The sequence below is a fragment of the Haliotis asinina genome, chromosome 1 (assembly GCF_037392515.1).
Source record: "Haliotis asinina isolate JCU_RB_2024 chromosome 1, JCU_Hal_asi_v2, whole genome shotgun sequence".
Classification (NCBI taxonomy): Eukaryota; Metazoa; Mollusca; class Gastropoda; order Lepetellida; family Haliotidae; genus Haliotis; species Haliotis asinina.
Window position 1 is genome coordinate 95,774,937 of NC_090280.1, and position 20,615 is coordinate 95,795,551.

A 20,615-nucleotide genomic window follows, 5' to 3' on the forward strand; every position below is an offset into this window, starting at 1 on the left:
ATATTTCACGTTTTATTCAGATGTGTCATAAATTATCACTTGTGAATGTGCATGGGATCTTTAAAAGCAGGGATATTTACAATAAACAGCACTGAACACCTTCGACCATCCAGCCAATACACGATTTAAATGACATGAATTTTACAAAAAAATATGATGTGAATGTTCTCATAAGTAATACTTTCAGAATTGTCCATCCTATCAGGATCACTGGGCTGCACCAAGGTGGCTTCGAGGGTCACTAAAATGTGGATTAAAATACCCTTTTTGTTCCACTGCAGAAACTGATCAGCCAGTTCCAGCTCCTGCAATGGAATCGTCTTGACCAGAGTTTGCTGTGGTTTCAACCACATGATAAAAATCTCCTCTAAAATCACTGTCCTTATCAATCAGTCTTTGTTTCACTATTGCTTGAGACATCTGATGCTGCCTCCTCTTTCACTGACATATCACCAAGTTTTTCTGTCAATGTCTCAGCTTCACTGTCCTTGGATTGTTCCTTCGGTTTCTCCAGTGAATCTTCTGTTGACTTCTTTTCTGAAACGCCATCTGTAAACAAAGCAAAATACCCATTCTGAGATCTGCAAGGTAATTCCAGGGGTATGGCATTTGATTACCTTACCTCACACATATATGTTGTTTTCCGATTGACTAAGCTCTCTTCTATTATTTTCAATGTACCCTGCTGCTGATGGCAAGTGTAAGTGAACTTTTCACGTAGCTGTTGCAAGTGAGTGAGTTTGGTTTTACGCCACTTTTAGCAACATTCCAACGATATCACGGTGGGGCACACCAGAAAATGGGCCTCACACATTGTACTTATGTGGGGAATCGAACCCAGGTCTTCGGTGTGACGAGCGAACACTTTAACCACTATGCTTCCCCACCGCCCCAGCAGCTGCAAGACTGCTGCCAGTAAATAACTGACTTTGGGTCAGATCTCTAGTGGAGGACATCATGACCACAAACTCTGGGCATGTTATGCCCATCAGCTGCCTCTTTCAACAAATGTGGGTGGCTGGACAATATTCCTTGGCAAATCCATTTTCTAACTGCTCCTGTATCACGTAAATGTGTGGACTGATTTCAACACAAAATTTATTTCTTATAACATTATCCAGCCAAGAATAGAGTCTGTATGGGTTCAGGGCCTTTACAATTACATTAAGCCAGGTCACAATGATTAAAAACCAATGCTGCCTGTAACCCTGAAAAGGGGTCAGCACTGAGGACCCAGAAAATAAAAAGTTGTGGGTCCTGATCATAATGTGTAGGCCCTATATTTTAGCTAGAATATAAATGTATGGAATTTGCAATGCATTCTGAAAACTTGATCATGGTTAAGAGACCGTATCTCAGAAACCTGAATTGTTTGCACAAAAAGCATAGATGTTTCACCTGCAGACAACTGCTGCTGATCAAGATAAAAACTAGAAATAATTGAAGGATATTTTCTAAAAAAAAAACAACATTACTCTTAGTTATTGGAGATGAAAAAACTCTTGGCCTTAAAGACCTGCAGAAACAAAAGTTTTAGGTCCAAATGGTTTTTAGTGGGCTTCAGGCCTAAGGAGCAAGCGAGTGAGATGAGCTTTACGCTGCCCACAGTATTATATCATCCATGTGGCGGCAATCAGTAAATAATGGAGTTTGGACCAAACAATCCTGTAACCAACAGCATGAACATCGAATTGTGGAATTAGTAACCGATAACATGTCAACCAAGACAGCAAGCTTGACCACCTGATCCCATTCGTAGCCTCTTACGACAAGGACTGACATGAAACCAATTCTCAAACCTTGGACCAACATTATCTTTCTTTATAAAAGTCTTTCCACGTTTAGGTTTCTTCAAAACACAATGTTCCTGTCCAGTTATAACAATTAAACTTGTTTGCAAATTTAACAAGAATCATGTAACTATGTAAAATACAACACAAACAAATGCAAATCCAGTCTTTCTTACTTTGAGCTTTCTTAACTGTTTCCTCAACTGACTTTTGTGACTCTTCAAATTTCTCCTTGAACTTCTGAGCATCTGCAAGGTTAACACAACAAACATAAGAACTATTATTACTCTCCTGTTGAAGATACTGCAGTGTAATATTTTAACGGCAATATTGCACTAGTGCAATACCGCTTGACCTATGACGTCAAAATGGTTCAAAGTTGTGACGTCACAATGCTAATGCAGATGTCGCGATTTTACTAGACCTTGCTTGACTCACGGGAAGCTTAGAGTCCTCACACTGTAGGGAATTTCACGGCAGTTTCTGTCAATTTATGTTGGCGAGTAATAAACAGAATACTAAACTCGCTTCCGTGAATTATCATTTGTATTAAACTCGTTAAAGATTTCGTATCAAACTCGCTTTCGCTCATTTGATACCAAATCATTAACTCGTATAATAAAAATGGTATTACATGGAAGGTTGTTCAGTATTCCATATTTATACACAGCAGAAAAGGGAGTGTACTCATAAAATGAAACTTTCTACTGCATGGCATCCATTACATTTATGAGATAAAAATTATGTGTTGGCCAATTTCGAGTACTTGAAGCACAGGAATACATTTGGAACCAACGGCATCGATCATTATAAACAAAAAAGTAAACCAAAGGGTTTTACTGTCTGCACTAGTTTACATCGGGTACGGGTACAGCAGTGAAGTGTAATCAGCTGGCTGTTTCAGCTGGTTCCCATGGCACCATCTTCAGTTGCTCATTTGTGACATCATTCTAACTTTACGTCACAATATGATTTGAATGACGTCAACAAAACAATTGTTTGCGATATTTCTATGAGTCAATACACAGCAGTGTTGCAGTTTCCAGGAATCAAATACCATTTCATCATGTTTTTCAAAAAATCAGATTACAGAACAGTTACATTTGTTTTACAATTAGTGTTCACTTCAGCATTTGAATAACTTGGGCCAATTAAAAAAAGTGTAATATTGTACAAAGCTAGTCAAACCATCATGGTTTGTATCTCATTCATTGTTAACCAACCTATAGACACGTTTCTATCCATTTAGCTTGATATTTCAGTGTTCGCAGTACATTTTGTAAGAACGCGTGCAGAAATAAAATGATAAATATGCAGTCCAAATCTTTTGCGCATGAAATTTTCATAAAAAATCCTGAATCATGTTAAACTGTATAGTTTGTCTATATGTTGCATTTTTAAGGTACTTTCAAAATTACACGGATCAGAATCTATGCGCCCAAAACACACACGCAAAATATTGTGGTTCTATTATTGTTTCTAGCATGAAAAATGCAGGTTTCACAGTTAAGGTGAACACTGTATTTAGTATGATACATAGTACATGGACCCTAGTGGATTTACATCATCCCTTCAGTCCCTGGTGATGTTAGGACATAGTAACTAATCATTAAAAGACCAAAGATACTATGTTTTAAAAATCACCTTGATTGAGATATAGGATTGAAACATGCAGATTTTCTAAATACTGTGCAGCTAAAGGCCTAGTGAGTGATCTGCTGTAAACTGTCTTAAATGAGTGCTGTGTGCTATCCAATTGTTGGTGGCACTTACTTTCAGCATTTGCAAATCTTATTGCTAACAATTCTGGTTTGGACTCCTCATCGGCAAAATCTGCTGGTGTTGACCACACCCATGCCCGATCACTGCCACAGTTTGGTTTCAGTTCCATGTGCGGTGATACTGAAACAAAGTTGTTAATAGTTGTGAGAACTTAGTTATTAGCCCTTGATTTATGACTAGATGATTCCATTGATAGCACAAGAAAGTTGATTGGTAGATTTATTTTGCTGTCTTCCTGAGTCTTTCTAGGACATCATCTCTACCTCAATGAAGCAAACATGACATATAAGGTCTCACTTTATGCAAGCGTGTTCAAACTGTTCACACAGCAGAAAAATGGGTACCCTGTAGGTTAGGAGATGCGACTATTAACCTTCAAGCACATCAACAGCTTGGGTTGTCCAAGGCCGTAATAATGAGACTGTTTGTGTGGAAATGCACATGGTAAATAGACTATTATTACATACGATATTAAGCTCAGGAAAACTAAATCACCTAGCATTAACTTAGTTCATCACTATATTCTTCAACATAGTCACTGACCTCAATCACCCAAATTTTTATCACTAAGTTACATAAACACAATCTGTAGAACCAAACAAGGATGAAAGAGGGGTTGTCATCTACATTACATGTTGAAAAATGTTCCTTTAGTTGCTTGGTAAAGAATAAGGAAAATTTATACAAACCTGTAGAGGTTATGAATTCTTTGAAGAATGTCCTCCTTGGGGTACATATATAGCATTAAAATGTCCATTTTAAAATGCCTACGACAGTTGTAACAATAATGAATAAATATTTTACAAAACAAAAAACTTGTTTTGTCTTGTGAGACCACCCCTACAGGGCCCCTACCTGGGCCCCTTGACAGCCAAGAGCAGGTAACTCCCGCCGCGAACCTCGCACCTCACTTTTCATGCTGAACTCGTCAGACAGAATGTGGGGAGGTGGGTGGCCGTACCCCAAGGAGGACATTCTTCAAAGAATTCATAACCTCTACAGGTTTGTATAATTCTTTTTCAGAGAAGTCCTCCTTGGGGTACATATATAGCATAAAACAGACTCCCAACGAACGTGAGTCGGGAGAGGCATTCTGTCTGCTAACATATACCCTTCACACACTCTCATACACTGCCGAAGCTGCGAGAGATAACAGAAACACTTACCCAAACACCGAGACTGCTGATGTCAATCAGGCGGGGGCGTGGCCAATGTGGGGTATAGCCAATGAACGGCTGCGCTCAGGACTGATGGACATGAGTCCACGCCCTAAACTCTACACTGTATGGTACATTCCCCAAACCAGCGAACAGTGCCGGGAATAACAGTACATAATAACAGTAGCGTATATCGACGCTATAAGAAAGTGCCATCGTCTTCTTGGTACTTTTTTTTTTTTTTTGTAATATATATATAAATATATATACAAAAACCACCACCAGTATAAAATCCACCACCATAATGAATTTACTGACCCATCACCAGAGGTAAAAAACACATGATCTCGATGTCATTAGCTCATTCAGCTAGGGAGGGTCACGACACTGCCCACTGGAGAGAACTGTCTGACCAAACCGAGCACGCTCCCTCGAGTGTTTGTCCAACTGATAGTGTCGGATGAACGTGCTCGGCCGGCTCCAAATAGCCGCTGAGCAGATCTCCTCAATGGGCAGTGCCGCTGCATAAGCTTGTGATGTAGCCACTGCCCTAACCGAATGAGCTTTCAGCCCTTGGGGTATAGTTAACCCCTTATGGGTGTAAGCCATACAAATGGCAGAGACAAGCCACCTAGAAATGGTTTGCTTGTTCGCCGGCAGACCAGCTCTCCCCCTGCCATAACAGCAAAACAACTGTTTATCCTTCCGGATATCAGCAGTTCGTTTGATATAAGCTCTGAGAGTTTTACGGACATCTAAGACGTGAGCACGTCGAAGAGAGGTACCGGACGAGGGAGGCTGCATGAGCGTAGGTAGCTCGATAGGTGCTGTAACATGAAAAGCGCCTGCGATCTTAGGACGGTAAGAATCCGGCAACCTAATACTGACCCTGTCTTTATGAAAGACGGTCAGAGCAGGATCTGCTGACATAGCGTGAATGTCGCCAACCCGCCTGCCGGATGTTACCGCCACAAGAAAGGCAGCCTTCCAAGTTAACAGCTGGAGAGAAAGAGACGATAGCTCGTAAAAAAGAGGACCGGACAGCCAATCAAGAACGATTGACAAGTCCCACGGGGGACTAGTCCGCCGGATAGTCGGACGGATCCTATCCACGCCTGCTAGAAAACGCTGCATAAGAGGGTGCTGCCCCAAGAGAGCACCGTCGACAGGAATATGGAAAGCCGAAATAGCTGTGGAATAGCCCCAGATAGTAGACGCGGCAAGGCCGTTCTCTAGCCGGGACTGTAAAAATTCCAGAACTTCAACTAAAGTTGAAGAAAAGGGATCAAGAATCCCCCTGTCGACACACCAGCGCGCATAACAGGCCCATCTATCCTCATATTGAACGTTTGTCGAATCCCTCCGCGAAGCCAAAATTGTATCTGCAACTGGTGCAGGAATTCCACTCGCCTGGAGGCGATCCCTGACAGTGGCCAAGCCACCCATTGAATCCTGGGATTCGGGTGCGGCGCTCCGTTCTGGGATATTAAGTCCGGTCGAAAGGGTAACAGGATAGGAGGCAGTGCCAGAAACCTGAGTAACACCGGAAACCAGCTTTGAGACGACCAAAGAGGGGCAAGAAGCACTAACAGTCGAGCTGGTTGGGTGGCAAGCTGCGAGAGAACCCTGGGAATCAGTGGCAGAGGTGGGAACGCCCACAATACCCTGTCCGTCCAATCGAGTTGGAAGGCGTCCTGGGCGATGGCTCTCGGATCCGGTATCCGAGAGCAAAACACCGGAATCTGGTTCGTCCCCCCAGAGGCAAACAGATCCACCTGGAACGACCCGAACAACCGGGAGATAGTCTCGAATATCTCCCGATGTAACATCCACTCGTGTGGAGCCAGAACACGTCGAGAGATCGCATCTGCTCGAACATTGTCCACCCCCGGGAGATACACGGGAAACACCCGCACATTGAACTGGTCGCACCAGAGTAGAAACTGCCACGCCTCCTGAAGGAGAGACGGAGACACCGTACCGCCCTCTTTCAGGATATAGGTCATTGCCGTCTGGTTGTCCATCTCTAGACGCACCACACAGCCGCAGACCATCTCCCGAAAATGTCGGAACACCAGCCGGACAGCTCTCAATTCTAGCACATTGATGTGCAGGTGCGTCTCGTTCTGCGACCACAGGCCCGAGACTGACTGACTGCCCAGTACACCCCCCCCACCCCGTGAGGGAGGCGTCTGTCTGAATTGAGAGATCTGGTAAGGGAGCGTCCAGGGGCAGTCCCCTGGATAGATTCCCTACCACTGTCCACCACCGTAAATGAGGAAGTAACCACCCCGGAGCGTGGAGCATTGTCTCGTAGCTCTGGGAATGAGACCACATCCGAGCCAAGGCGTACTGAATGGGCCGCATCCTCAACCGCGCTCTCCAAACGATGTCCACTGTCGCCGCCATGTTGCCTAGCAACTGGAGCCAAGTCCGAGCTGTGGCCGAGGGGGACTCGAGAAATTGTAGAACAACTCTCTGAACTTTGGAGATTCGATCCGGAGATAGGGAGACCAAGCCTTGCGCTGTCTCGAATCGTGCGCCTAAGAAGATCAGATCCTGTGTGGGAACGAGTTCTGATTTCTGTAGATTGATAATCCAACCCAACTTGGTGAGAATACACATGACTGCAAACGTCGCGTCTCGACTCAGGTGAGCGGCAAGTGCCCGAAGGAGCCAGTCGTCCAGGTACGGATGACAACACCTGCCCTGTGACCTGGCCACTTGCGCTGGGATTAGCATAAGCTTGGTGAACACCCTCGGAGCCGTAGCGATGCCGAAGGGAAGCACCCGAAACTGATAGCATACCCCGTCGAAGGAAAACCGGAGGTACTTCCTGAACTGGGGATGCATGGGAATGTGCAGGTATGCATCCTTGAGATCGATGGACGTAAGCCAATCGCCTCTTTCTACAGATGAGATCACCGACCTCAGTGTCTCCATCTTGAATGAAGGGACCTGCAACAATTTGTTCAGACCTTTTAGATTTAGAATAGGTCTGAACCCTCCGTCCTTTTTGGGAACTAGGAAATAAGTGGAATAAAACCCCTCTTGTTCCTGTCCCCTCGGAACCACCTCGATGGCCGCCTTGACCAGTAATGACTGGACCTCGGCGCGGAGCACCTCGGCTTTCTCTGGAACAGCCGGCACTGGCGTGCAACGGATTCCGGAAAAGAGAGGTGGGTCTCGCTTCCACTGTGGTAAGTGGCCATCCCTGAGTGTGGATAGGACCCAGGGATTGGATGTGACCTTTTCCCATTCCGGCAGGAAGAGAGAAAGGCGGCCACCCACAGGGACATGTGGTAGAAGGCAGTGAATCCCCGACGTCGGCAGTACTCCGCCTGCTTGATTCGGGGTCATGAAGGGCACCAGAGGAGAGACTAATGGGAAGTCGGTGCCGACTTCCCTTTCCTCTGAAAAAGCTGCTGGGGCCCGGCAGCCTTGCCCTTACCCTTACCTTTACCCTTGCCCTTGCGCACCTCCAAAGGCTGCGCCCATTTGGCAGTGTCCTTGGTTGGCACCGAAGGATACACCGAGGCAAGGGTCGAGGGCCGCGCACGAGACGAATGCGGCTGCTCCAATAAGGGTTTTGAATCCTTAAAAGTGGAAACAGCCTCCGCGGCCTCCCGAACTACTGTTGCCGCTCCCGGAAACAGGGTGGAACCCATCCGGTAAGGCAACGCAAGAAGAGCCTGCTGCGTGGCCGGCGAATACCGCGCCACCGAGAGCCACAGCCTACGGAGGGCCATAACCGCAGACATCATCTGGCACGCTGAGGACCTAATCGAGTCCCGTGCCAAATGAGACTGCACCTCCGTAAGCTGCTGCGCTAGGGTCGAGGGGGTAGCCTCCCCCTCGCCCCCCTCACTGTCCACCAGCTGGCGCTGTAACACTGAAGTGTACGCAGCATGGATGGTGACTTTGAGACATTGCGCAGCGTTGCGGTACTGCTCCTCAAAAGACCTATAGGCGGATTTGAGGGCAGTCGCATTGGAAGTAAAGGGTGGTAGCCTCCGACCCTGCCTCGCCGAGGCAAGCGAGCTGCCAGATGAACCCCCCAGGGCAACCGACGCATAAATGCAGTCGTCTACCACAGGGGGGTTATAAATGCCGAGATCCCCCATCAGGTATCTCCGATCAAGCTCCGGTAAATCAAAGCGAGATCTCGATCCCGACAGGAGGGGATTGATAACATCGGCTAAAATTGACGGGATGATGCGGAGCCGAGTATCCGCCACCTTCGTCGGAGCGAATGCCTCCCCCGGGAGTCGAAACTCCATGGGGTCGGGCGTCATCGTGGCCACAACCACCTGAGGCAGGACAGTAGCTATACGCTCCCGTACCTGCCTCAGGGAGGCGCCGAGCGAAAAAGAAGCTTCGCTAGGCCCCTCCCGACCCTCCCCCTCCTCCATGATCTCCTCGACGCGATCCTCCAGCAACGACATCTCTGACTCGAGAGACAGCTCCAGAGGATCGGTCGAGGGAACATCGGAGAGTGAGAGAGGCTCGAGAAGAGCCGAGCGGCTCGACGCCATGGACCCGACCGAGACCGAGTCCGTGTGACGCATAGCCGGCCCCGCTTCCCTAGGAAGACCGAGAGAGGTCGTCCCCGAGTGACCGGCTACCGAAGTTGCTAACGGCACCGGTTCACTCACTAAGGGTGTCCCCACACCAATACCAGAGGTTTGGCTGGGGACCCCTTGGGACGCCATATTAGAAGCCACACCCCCATCCGGACGGACGCCGATCTCCTGACGGAGACCAGACATCGCGTCCGAAATGAGCGTGTGGACCGAAGCCATTTGCTGCTGTAAAAGATTAGTTAGCATATCAAGGGTTAAGGGTTGTGATGGTTGAGACGGAGGTGCACTGGATGAAGTGGAAGCCACCGCAGGGCGGGGGGGGGGCGACTGTACACTTCGCTGATTTGGAAGATTTCCCCCCCGCCAAAGAACCCTTCTTTTTCTCCCCTTTAGCTTTTTTTGAGGGTGGCTCCTGGGCCCAAATGTCACCCCCCGCCTGAATCAGAGACCGATAGAATATAAGGTCTGCGTGCCTAGTCTTTATGGCCCTGGGTGAAAACCCCTGGCAAATAGCACACCCCTGGTCGTCATGTGCGTCTTCAGCTAGGCACCTGAGGCAGGACGTATGTGAATCTTGGGGAGGCAGCATGGCGCTGCATGTTGAGCATCCTTTAAACTGGAAAAAACAGAACCAAGCTATGTAGTAGCAAGGTCCGTAAATCCACTAAGCACACATAATTTTTACAGAGAAAAACAAAACGCACCGGCGATATCTAATCTGTAAAAAATAGCAGCTATTATACTGAACTGTATGAATAGCCCCCAATGCGCTTAAGTAGAGAAGCCATAAAGGATACTATACTAAAACATACCAATTGCAAGCAAAGGAAAAATCCATAATCACCCCATAGCAATAGAATCCACGCCTAATTTTCTAATTAACAAGGCTGGAAACATTAACCATGCGGAACATGCTGACCGCCATCTTGTCAGCCACATGGCTGAAAGACGCGGACACCACGTAAAGTTACAACATTTCATGAATGAAAAGGTCTAACCTATGAATTCCTAATAGCGCCCGTGCATAAAAAAGGAACCATACATACAGAGTTAGAAGTCTTCTCACTCATAGTTATCCGTAAGCTTTGACAGTACTTGTGTCTTTGTGCTGGACGTCTGTCTCTTATGACGACAGTATGAAAAGTGAGGTGCGAGGTTCGCGGCGGGAGTTACCTGCTCTTGGCTGTCAAGGGGCCCAGGTAGGGGCCCTGTAGGGGTGGTCTCACAAGACAAAACAAGTTTTTTGTTTTGTAAAATATTTATTCAATATTGTTACAACTGTCGTAGGCATTTTAAAATGGACATTTTAATGCTATATATGTACCCCAAGGAGGACTTCTTCTGAAAAAGAATTCAAGGATGAACAACTTTTCTACTCTGTACAGACAACACATCAACATAGAGTCTTCTGTCATCAAGTAATCAAGAACAGTCACTAATGAGCTTCCAAACATTAGGATATATGTCGAAATGTCACCTAAACAGAGTGTAGCTTTATAACAACATAACTGTTATACTTCACCTAAACTTTTAGAATGCCAAAGAAATCTATACTCATGGAAAGAAATAAGGGAACATGCAAGTACAAGTGTTCCTTGACTTCCAGAATTTCACTCACAGTGAAGAAAGAATAAAGGAACACTTTTACTTTCACAGTGCTCCAGAAAAGTTGAAATAAATAAAAAAAATAAATGCCTGCTTATGAAAAACCACTAAATATCTACATTTACTCTATGTCAAAATAACAATGAGTATTTACCCAATTGCGTATTAATATGTGTATTGTATCAATTCAAGCCAATCAAAATAAGCTTAAGTTTTTCCATCTCCAAATTTTCGTGCTTAAAAGAATCTTGAATAATTCTAAACTTAATTTAAATGCACAACACAGACTGAATAGCAGTCATGGTTTGTCAACTCTTCAATGATTGGCTCATCGGTAAATAGCGATTGAACAAATAGCTGTTTTCTTTCTACATGTCCTGTAAACAATTGATAATGTCCAGCAAATGGTCAAAAGCTTAAACACAGTCAAAATAAAATATCTAGTTTTCCTTAAGCCACAAATAGAAAACAACTTCATTACATTACTACTAGATAACTTAATCGATGAGTGATGTGTTTCACAATCGGATTCAACTGAAGGTGACACTTTAATAGCACTTACAACAGCTGTTCATGGCACAAAATGAAGGTACATATTTCTTTCAGAATAAGTGGATGAAACCATATTAGTTATTAGCTATAATTTATCATTATTAGTTCAACCTGGAGGATCTTGGCTTTATCTATTATTAAAAACAGCTCTTTAACAAGTTATCTGAAATACATACCCAGATTTTTAATTAAAAAATATTGCTTGAAACTGGAAGTACCCGCTTTGTTTCAAAACTATGCGTATCATACCTACCTGGTCAAAAGTTTATCTGGAGCTCTGCTTTCATGTAAAGCCTTATTTGCTTCCAGGAATATACTAGCAAAATGCTTACAAGTACCAAAATTAGAGTCCAATTCGTTTCTTTCCTTTGAGAAGACTCATTCATTACAGGACAGTTGATACACATAAAGTAGAAGTTCACTCACTATAATGATTTGCACATATCTTCAGTGTTTTATCTCGCCTCATCAGTACTCGTATCAAGTGCGTAACTTTGTGTTTCAGAATTTTCACTTCTCCTGTACCTCGCTCCTTCCATTCAGCAGGCTCTGATGTGTTGTCAAAGCGGAAAAGTTTGGCCCGGCTGCATAACAAAGAGCAATTTGAAGCAAATCTTCAACATTAAGCTGTTGGATATGCATAACATTAAAGACCAGTCCCGTTTGAAAGAAATCAATCATTCATTACCTGGCATATATATTTTGATGATCCTTGGGAAGCAAACACTTCAATAAAGGGTATAAAAGAAGGGATTCCAGAGAAATAAGATTTAATTTACATTGATTTACAAGTAGTCAAAAAAACAAGAAGCCCATAAAAGTGTAAGCAGTGGATGTCATTTCTCAACCTAAACAGATAAGCCCTGCATATTCATCTATCCTTACAGTTTCAATATTTCTTCCTCTTCCTCTTCTAACGTCTTTATTTCTACCGGATTCAAGGTCACAACGGGTTCAAAATGAAGTTCTGGGGACTCTGGAGCATCATCCTGAAAAACATGTCCAATCATCAACTGCAATCAAACTCCACCACAGAACTCATGTTGGCATTAACAGGACAATCATAACGAAATAGAAACTGATTAAAACTATGATCAAGACATATTAGGATACTTCTTGCAAATACACGCACACAATATGTTGTTTACACTGTGTTTTGCAAGTCAGGAAACTGCATGAAATGTATTTTTGCTTGATATACCAAACATAACAAAAAGAACCATACTTTGTAAATTCTAACTGAACTTCTATAAATATTGATTATTCTCCTATGCTCACAGATAATTGCTGAAGCAAGCAAGACTGATTATTCGATCTACTCCAACACTTAAGCTTTTAATGATAAAGTTGAAGCACTCAATCAAAACACTTCCACTCAAGTAATCTTTCAAAGTACACATTCAGTCTTGGATGTTTACTAATTGTTACAATACACAAGTTTGAAATCAAGGTTTACGTCCAGGGATTGGGAAAGGCAGGGGCCATGTGCCATTTTACACATTAGAATGAAAAATGGCCACTTAAAATTTTGAAGTTTACTGTTGATATAAAGGCAGTGTCTCATCCTAAATTCAGAAAATGGCTAATAATCCTGACAATGGCCTATGGATAAAGTACTCTTTCACAATCCCAGTACGTCAGCTGTGCATTACAAATTAATCCAATATGATGTGAAGAAACCTTGTACAATTGCTTTCATTGACATCAATGATTCAGTGTATAAATAATGTCAAATAAAGTCAACTCAGAACACTGACAAGTCATTCATTAGACTTTCTTAAATGTATACTGACAAGCTGAGCTCAATCCTCTGTGGGACACAATGGAAATCCGGCAAAGATAATCCAACAAAATAGAGTATGCCCATTATTCTACCAAATGTGAAGTAACAGGCCAACAATATTTGATGGGAACAATCCAAAAGGTTCAGATCAAAGGCTACTCTAGCCAGGAAGACTATACACAGAAGGAGAGGAAACTAATCGAAATCCCCTAACATATGCCTCAGCTCGTCATGTCACCAGTGTAGCAGCAGCTTAGTACTTAAGATTGAGCCCGGTATATTTTCCCCAGCTGATTAAATTCGCTGTGTCTTGTGTCTACTGAAAACCTACATGTAGAAGACAAGTTAACTATTTTTTTACTTCAGTTTATGTCAAATAATTGTGTCAGTATTAGGACAGTAGATCTGTAGTTAAGCTTCAAGTCGGTATTTTATAGCTCACTGGCCTCCATTCACTGTGAAGATAGCCTAAATTGTGTCAATAATTTCTAGACGGGAAACATACCTTTAGTTAAAAGGTATTTGCCAGCAATAGTGGTAGTTTTGAAACTCAAAAATTTGTTAGGGTATATTTGAGGCGAGTGAAAAATTAGACATATCCCAATGTGATCTGATCCACCATTGAAATACTACACTGTGTAGCTTGAGAGTTAATAGTGATAGTTTTTTTAATTTAGAAAAATTGTTAGGCTGTATGTGATGTTAGTGAAAAACTGACATATCGCTGATCTGATCTGCCATTGATGCTTGTGATGCTTGACAGTTACAATTCTGTAACTTCCCTCCTTCTTGATTTATTCTTGATGATTCTAAAATTCGTTTTTGAGGGGTGTGTGACAGTGTCAGGTAACATTTTGTTAGCGTCCATGCCATTCCCAACAGGCGATAAGATATCTGAATTAATTATTAATGTAAACCAACTGTTCCAATAAACTGGCTGAATTTCTGTTCAATGCACCTTTAGTTGCGATGGGAACAAGCCAAGTCATTGCATGCGTTAGAGCAAATACAAATAGTAAAGAAAGCAAACGAGTGACTTATCCCTGTTGTAGATTTTCCCTGCTCCATCTATATAATTTATCACAGGCCTATGAATCTGGTACTGACTGAAACTTTGTAAAGTTGGTTCCTCATCAATGTAACTTGCTTTGCTTGGCGAGTCACAAGAAAGTAAGATTCTTTATGGATAACAACTTCTTTTATTGTACTTGATGCAATGTTTCAGTATGGACTTGTATACCTTTGTTTAACAAAATCTTACACACTAGAAGAAGTTGTTATCCATAAAGAATGTATATAGAGATGTTGGGTTTTGTAAACACATGTTCTCTGAATTTGCATTCGAGCCAATCAAAAATCATCTCCGTTATAGATAGTGAACTACTATGTGGCTGGAAACTGTCATTCGTCCAAGTACAAAACAGGACTTGAAACTGACGAGAGTTTGCACCAGTTTCTGTCAGGAAAATGGATGCAGTTTGTGTGCACAGGTCATAAATCAAATTTTGTTTAGCCTGATAGTGTAAAGTTCAAATTGCATATGGTCAATGATTGAAGGTGTGTACTGCATATTGTCTTTAGCAGACAGGCAGGCAGACATAGGTGTCAATAATCCAGACATTGAGCTTCCTGTGACAGAGGCTACTTACCACAATCAAGATTTTTTTTATGTATCGAGTAGATTATTGACTTGTTTGAGGACACAACCAAGATTAGACTACTGCTCATGGCCTCATACTGTGGGCATGCATACTGTTTCACGCTCCGCGAACCTATTCACTGTGCGAGATGTGAGTGCAGCAAAGCAACTTTTGAAACCGCTTTTTCCCCAGCGCTGGGGGAAATTTAGTGAATCGTTTAACTCTGATTTCACTGGCTTTTTTTTCATCGCATTTTTTTTTCAACTTTAAAGTTGTGTTTTATGTTGCATGTAAGATTAGGAAACTTGAGTTTATAATTTTTTGTTTGTTGTGCAATAATGCATTCAGCAATATTCCTCCTCATCGGTTAGTATATTTATATTTTTGAAGCAGGTTAATACTTAACAAGTGAGCATGTGAATCTCGTCCTGTATTTTACCACTTGCAGGCCCTGTAACCCTGTAATGCTTTGTCAGTGAACACGTTATTTGCACCTCACTTCATCTCCACAAAAATTAATAAAAGATGAATGACTTTATGTACAATTGTAGATAGTTATTGAATCAAATTCTATACCTTTTCGTGGAAAAATATTTATTTCACCAAATTCGCACTTTAAATGAACCAGAATCACGCACAAGAGAGATCAAAACCCTTGACAGAAAAACTATGCATTAAACGAAGTTAAGATTACAGCAATTAACACTCCAATCAACATTCCAGGTAAGTACAACCTGCCGCAACAAACTCTAAATCTTATCTGTGATTTTATCTGCACTCGCAGGTGAGGTGAGCTGTCAAAGAAGTTTGTTTATGTCTACATGCTACATCCCCGTTGTCCATCATCTGGAAATTAAAGTTGATGATTAAATTTCAAAGCAACTACAATACAACAAATACCTTTTCATCTGCCATTATTGAACGCAGAACGACTGATTGACTTGGATTTCTTGTTCGATGGCTTCTGTCAAATCAATCCAGCAAATATAGTCGACTTCCCGCTGAATTCAGATCGAGGCTGTTACCTTATTCCTAATATTCTTCCGGTTGATAAGTTATGATTTGTGGATTCGTACGTTCTATTGGATTTGATATTTTTTGTTTTCAGTTATTTAACACACCATTACATCTAATTTCAGAGATATCTAAGGGAAACCAACTATTGTTGATGAAAATTATATAATTTACCATATTCTCCGAAATAATGATACAAAATGGCTGCGCCTATGTAGCACGGGGTGAGATTTCTAACTTTCCTTATTAATGAAAGGATTTCTAACAGATTTGCTTTGCAACCTGACAACTCTAGTAACATTTCGCCCCGACAGCATCGAGGGTAACCTCAGTCTTTCATAAGCTGTCAGTTTCCCTTATACTGTATACTGTTTTTCGGGCCACCGCGAGATTTTCTCCTGTGCGTAAAACAACATTCACACATCTACCCTTCTTTGGATGAAACTAACTTTAACGGCGATTATTCTGAAAAACGTGGACCTTTCGGTTTTGATTAGTAACGGGTCATTTCACCCCAAACACTTTAACCCCAATTCGTTTCACCCCATTTTCATCACATTTGACCTGTGAAGGTCCCGGGGTAGAATAGGCCCTCAGCAACCCATGCTTGCCACAAAAAGGCGACTATGCTTGTTGTAAGAGGTGACTAACGGGTCAGGGTTGCTGACTTGGTTGACACATGTTCATGCTGTTGATCACTGGATTGTCTGGTCCAGACTCAATTATTTACAGACAGTCGTCATATAGCTGGAATACTGGTTAGTGCGGCATAAAACTTAACTCACTCACTGACTCATTTCAATGCTGTACCTTTTGTCCTTTTAAAAATCACAGCAAGGCTAGCTGCAAAAATGTGCACAATATAACAGCGATATTTTGTAATGTACTAATAATAGTAAAATCAGCATCAGATCGTACAAAAAAAGTATTTTGTGATCTCTCGTGGGACATCATTAGAACACTGAGTGTTGAAATGACAAATGAAATGAAAGTGATAACTCAGTAAGGTCAGCGAAGCATGCATTTATTGTTGGAATTTCATTCACATTTTACATTATTAGGCAAGAGGGGCATTTTGCTTTTATTGCTTCTATAAATGTTTGTGATACATATATGTCCGGTATGAATCATGTAGTTCTAAGGAGAAACAATTCTTCAGCAATTTTGTTCAGTAGATACTAGGTAAAAGCATGGGAAACTTAACCTCTCAGAAGAACATTCAAAGCAAAACAGTTTACCATAACAAGTTCTTAATTTTAAACTGAAGTCAGCTAGACTGTCAAGGTTTGATTTAGATGTTAACCTATCACATATCTTGAAATTAGCTTCAAGAGATATCAAGGATAGCCTTTAGATGATATTACCATTGCTGAAAGTAAAATTTTCATTTGCTTTTTAATCTGTTTCAGATCTGGAGATTTTCATGTCAAGTTGCTGAAAGGTCATACCGGATTTACAGGACAAAATTTCAGTTGGTATTGGAATTGCAGTTTTGAAGCACTGGGAAGCATCGTAACATGGAGGCTGAGAGCACTGTGATGAAAGAGGCTCCTTCAGATACTCCTGATCCTGCGTCTGTCTTTGAGAAGACAGATGCAGTGGATGTGATGGAAGATAAAGTAGATGTGCATCAAACAGATGACAATTCTTCAAACTTATCTGATGATGGGGAAACTGTTGCCATGGAGACTGCACATCCCTACAGCTACACACAAAGGAAGGAATTTACATCAGAGATCTACAAAGTTGAAATTGAAAATCTGCCAAGACATTACGGATTTGCTGTAAGTGGAAAAGGATGATCAGAACTATGATTATTTCTACAGAATGACATAAGAGATGTTCAATTATTGTTCAGTCAGACAGTACTCTAAAATGTCCACTATGACAAGTTTGATAAAAATGGACATTGACAGACAGCCTTCTCAACAGCACAACAGACAATGACAGTTTTCGTAATGTTAGAATATTTTCTTTGTTTTACGAAAATGTGCAGTATAGCATTGATTTTTCCTAGGATTGTAAGCTATTAAATTGCCTGTGGAATTTTTGGAGCAGATTTGATGCCAAATATCAACCCCAAAAGATTTGTCTTTTGAAGTGTATAGTATTTGGTCCATCATAGCTTCAGTACCAATACCAGGGCCCTTGCTAATTATCAAAACGTTCATAGCCCTAGAAAGTCTAACTTTGATTGTAGCAAGTGTGTTAAGAATGGGCTTAAGAAGTTTCTAGGACGGCTAATGTTTTGAGAATAGCTAGTTGAGTCTTGAATGAAGACGTTTTCTTTCTTCCTTCCTTTATTAATTCAGAAAATATATATATGCTCATGGAAACAAATAGGGAACACACGGAAACAAATAAGGAACACATGAAAGTATTCCTCTGTTCCTTTTGACTGTATTCCTATGTTTCTCGTGAATGTAATCCTACGTTTCTTGTGACTGTATTTCTATGTTCTTTGTGACTGTATAGTGTGTTAAAACATTAAAAATTAAAAAAGAATATGTATGCTTATGGAAACAAATGAGGGAACACAGGAACATTCCTCTCTTCCTTGTGACAGTATTCCTCTGTTTCTCGTGACTGTATCCCAATGTTTCCCATGACTGTAGTGCTATGTTCGTTTTCCTATGTTTCCCATGACTGTATTGCTATGTTCGTTGTTTTCAGCAACTGAAGAAGAGGCTGTCTACTGCACTCAAGCTGAATCCACACAAAATCAAAGCCATGCCACAAACCAACTTTGCCTTTGTTACATTTAAGTGAGAAGCTTTCAGTTATATGATAGTCAGTAAGATACTGTGAATAGGATTTGTATTTAGTGGAGGCAGTCTGCTAGCCTAGCGGCTGCATTTACTCATCATGGTGAAGACCTGGGTTCAGTTCCCCACTGGTAGTAAAATTCTGAGTGAATCAACTCTGGGGAATACAATGGGCATGGAAAAGATGCTGAGGGAAAACCACATGGGAACAATGTGTGAAGGTCATTTCTGGTGTCCCCTGCTTTTCTTTTGTGGGAATATTGCTAAGAGAGGCAGAAAAGCACACTTGCTCCATTTTTATTTGGTGTGAGGTATCACAATTCTGGTAGTGATTAATCATGAATAGCTTCAAGATAGTTGATGATGTCTAAAATAATACTCATTCGGTCAGTCAGTCACAAATACTAATGATTTTCAGCTAAATCTGTTCTTTGCTTTTTCCTAATGTTTTACGCTATGAAAGTATGAGTAAATGAGTAACATAAAATTCAGTATACACCATGTCATGGTTTGGTACATTGATGACGTCATAAGGATACGTAAACAGCAAGTTGTGAATCATACCAGTGCACCTAGCATCTTCATTGGTTCCCTGTTGGATCTGCACAATGTCATAGTAAATGTGAATCTGAAAAATTAGGAACACTAAACATGCTGAGACTTCACTTGTTTTTAACAAATAAATTTTTGCCAAAAGGTAATTAATGAGTGTGAGTAAATGTAGTGAGTGAGTTAACATTTAGCATCATGTAAGAATATTGCAGCCATGTCTTGATGAGAACAATTTTATTTGTATCAGTATTAAAATCAATAAATTTAGAAAGTAAAGATTTGTAAATGTAAGATGTATTATTATTGTCCCATAGAAATGCTGAAGATCGGGATGCTGCACTTGCAGGGATTGAAGGTCACGTGTGGAAGGGCAAGGTCCTTCGTGTCAAGGTAGGTGACAGGTTCAATGTGGTAACACTTTGCCTAGCAGGGATTCCAGAGTCATCACTTCACGTTGTTGCTTGCCAGGAATAAATGCAGAGTTGCTAATGCACCATGTACTAACTCACCTAGTGTGCAAAATAGCAACTGGCCCGCTAGGCTGGCTGTAAGTTGAGCCAGCAAATTTCCACAGTCACTGGCCCAACTGGTAGTGAATTTTCATGGGATCATTTTGTAATATATCACTCTCTCTGTCCAACTTAAGTTATTATGCACTTTTAAACCATGCTAGTGTATACTGCTAGTGTAACACTGCTAGACATATGACATCATAATGGTTTATAGGTATTAAGATCTTGCGTGGTGTGCGGAAAAATGGGAGTAAGCAGACTGTAGGCAGTTTCTATTAAATTATGTAATAGACAATACTTAACTTGCTTTTGTGTGAGCACCAAAATATAGGGAATCCATTTCCCACTCTGATATTACTTGAATGCTGCTGAAACTAAACCTGGCACAAAACACAACTTACACAGCTTGACCTTACTTGACTTGCTGAAAGCTAAGAGTCCCCACACTGTAGGCAGTTTTGCCGCAGTTTCTATATGTTTGTTTTGGAGAGTAATAAACAGAATACTAATATCATCTCGCAACACACAAATATCTGATCACATTTCTTCTTCAGAAAGCCCAGCCAGCAGCTGATCCTCTGTTGAAGAAACGGAAGTTGCAGGAAGGTCAGTTCACCAACCTGTTTTACACTTTTACATCACTGTAACTCTGGCCTGTAATATGAAATTACTTACTTGGTTAACACATGTCATCGTAACCCATTTGCAAAGATTGATGATCATGATGTTGATCAGTGGATTGTCTGGTCCAGAATCAATTATTTACAGACCAAAATATATAGCTAGAAATGTGCTGAGTACAGTTCCCCTGCTCTGAGCTCAGTGTCCCTACTTTAATACAGGATGTTATTTTCAATGTCTTTATAACTAGATTGTGGAG

At 41.7% G+C, this 20,615-nt stretch overlaps 2 protein-coding genes across 2 annotated transcripts in view; one reads left to right on the plus strand and one right to left on the minus strand.

Annotated features, from left to right (window-relative positions):
• On the minus strand, positions 1 to 16,269 carry LOC137255826 (ran-specific GTPase-activating protein-like). The gene is made up of 6 exons (XM_067793392.1): positions 15,793 to 16,269; positions 12,355 to 12,458; positions 11,896 to 12,053; positions 3,564 to 3,692; positions 1,967 to 2,038; positions 1 to 549 (listed from the first exon to the last, which is right to left on the minus strand). Exons 1-6 carry the CDS (start codon positions 15,805 to 15,807, stop codon positions 386 to 388), a joined length of 642 nt encoding a protein of 213 aa, XP_067649493.1. The 5' UTR covers positions 15,808 to 16,269; the 3' UTR covers positions 1 to 385.
• Positions 15,902 to 20,615, plus strand: part of LOC137255800 (tRNA (uracil-5-)-methyltransferase homolog A-like) — a 21,390-nt gene continuing 16,676 nt past the window's right edge. The window contains exons 1-5 of the mRNA XM_067793344.1: positions 15,902 to 16,130; positions 17,316 to 17,690; positions 18,580 to 18,671; positions 19,538 to 19,613; positions 20,290 to 20,341. Of these exons, the coding sequence (XP_067649445.1) occupies positions 17,424 to 17,690; positions 18,580 to 18,671; positions 19,538 to 19,613; positions 20,290 to 20,341 (487 nt within the window). The 5' untranslated portion in view covers positions 15,902 to 16,130; positions 17,316 to 17,423. The remainder of the gene's footprint in view (positions 16,131 to 17,315; positions 17,691 to 18,579; positions 18,672 to 19,537; positions 19,614 to 20,289; positions 20,342 to 20,615) is intronic.

What these genes read in the sequence shown, in the direction of transcription:
- LOC137255826 (XM_067793392.1), bottom strand. An exon ending in GATATGTGCAAATCATTATA is followed by an intron (nt 3,693 to 11,895) that starts GTGAGTGAACTT and finishes ACTTTGTTTCAG; the next exon opens with TATCACCGCACATGGAACTG. An exon ending in AACAGTTAAGAAAGCTCAAA is followed by an intron (nt 550 to 1,966) that starts GTAAGAAAGACT and finishes CTTTGTTTACAG; the next exon opens with ATGGCGTTTCAGAAAAGAAG.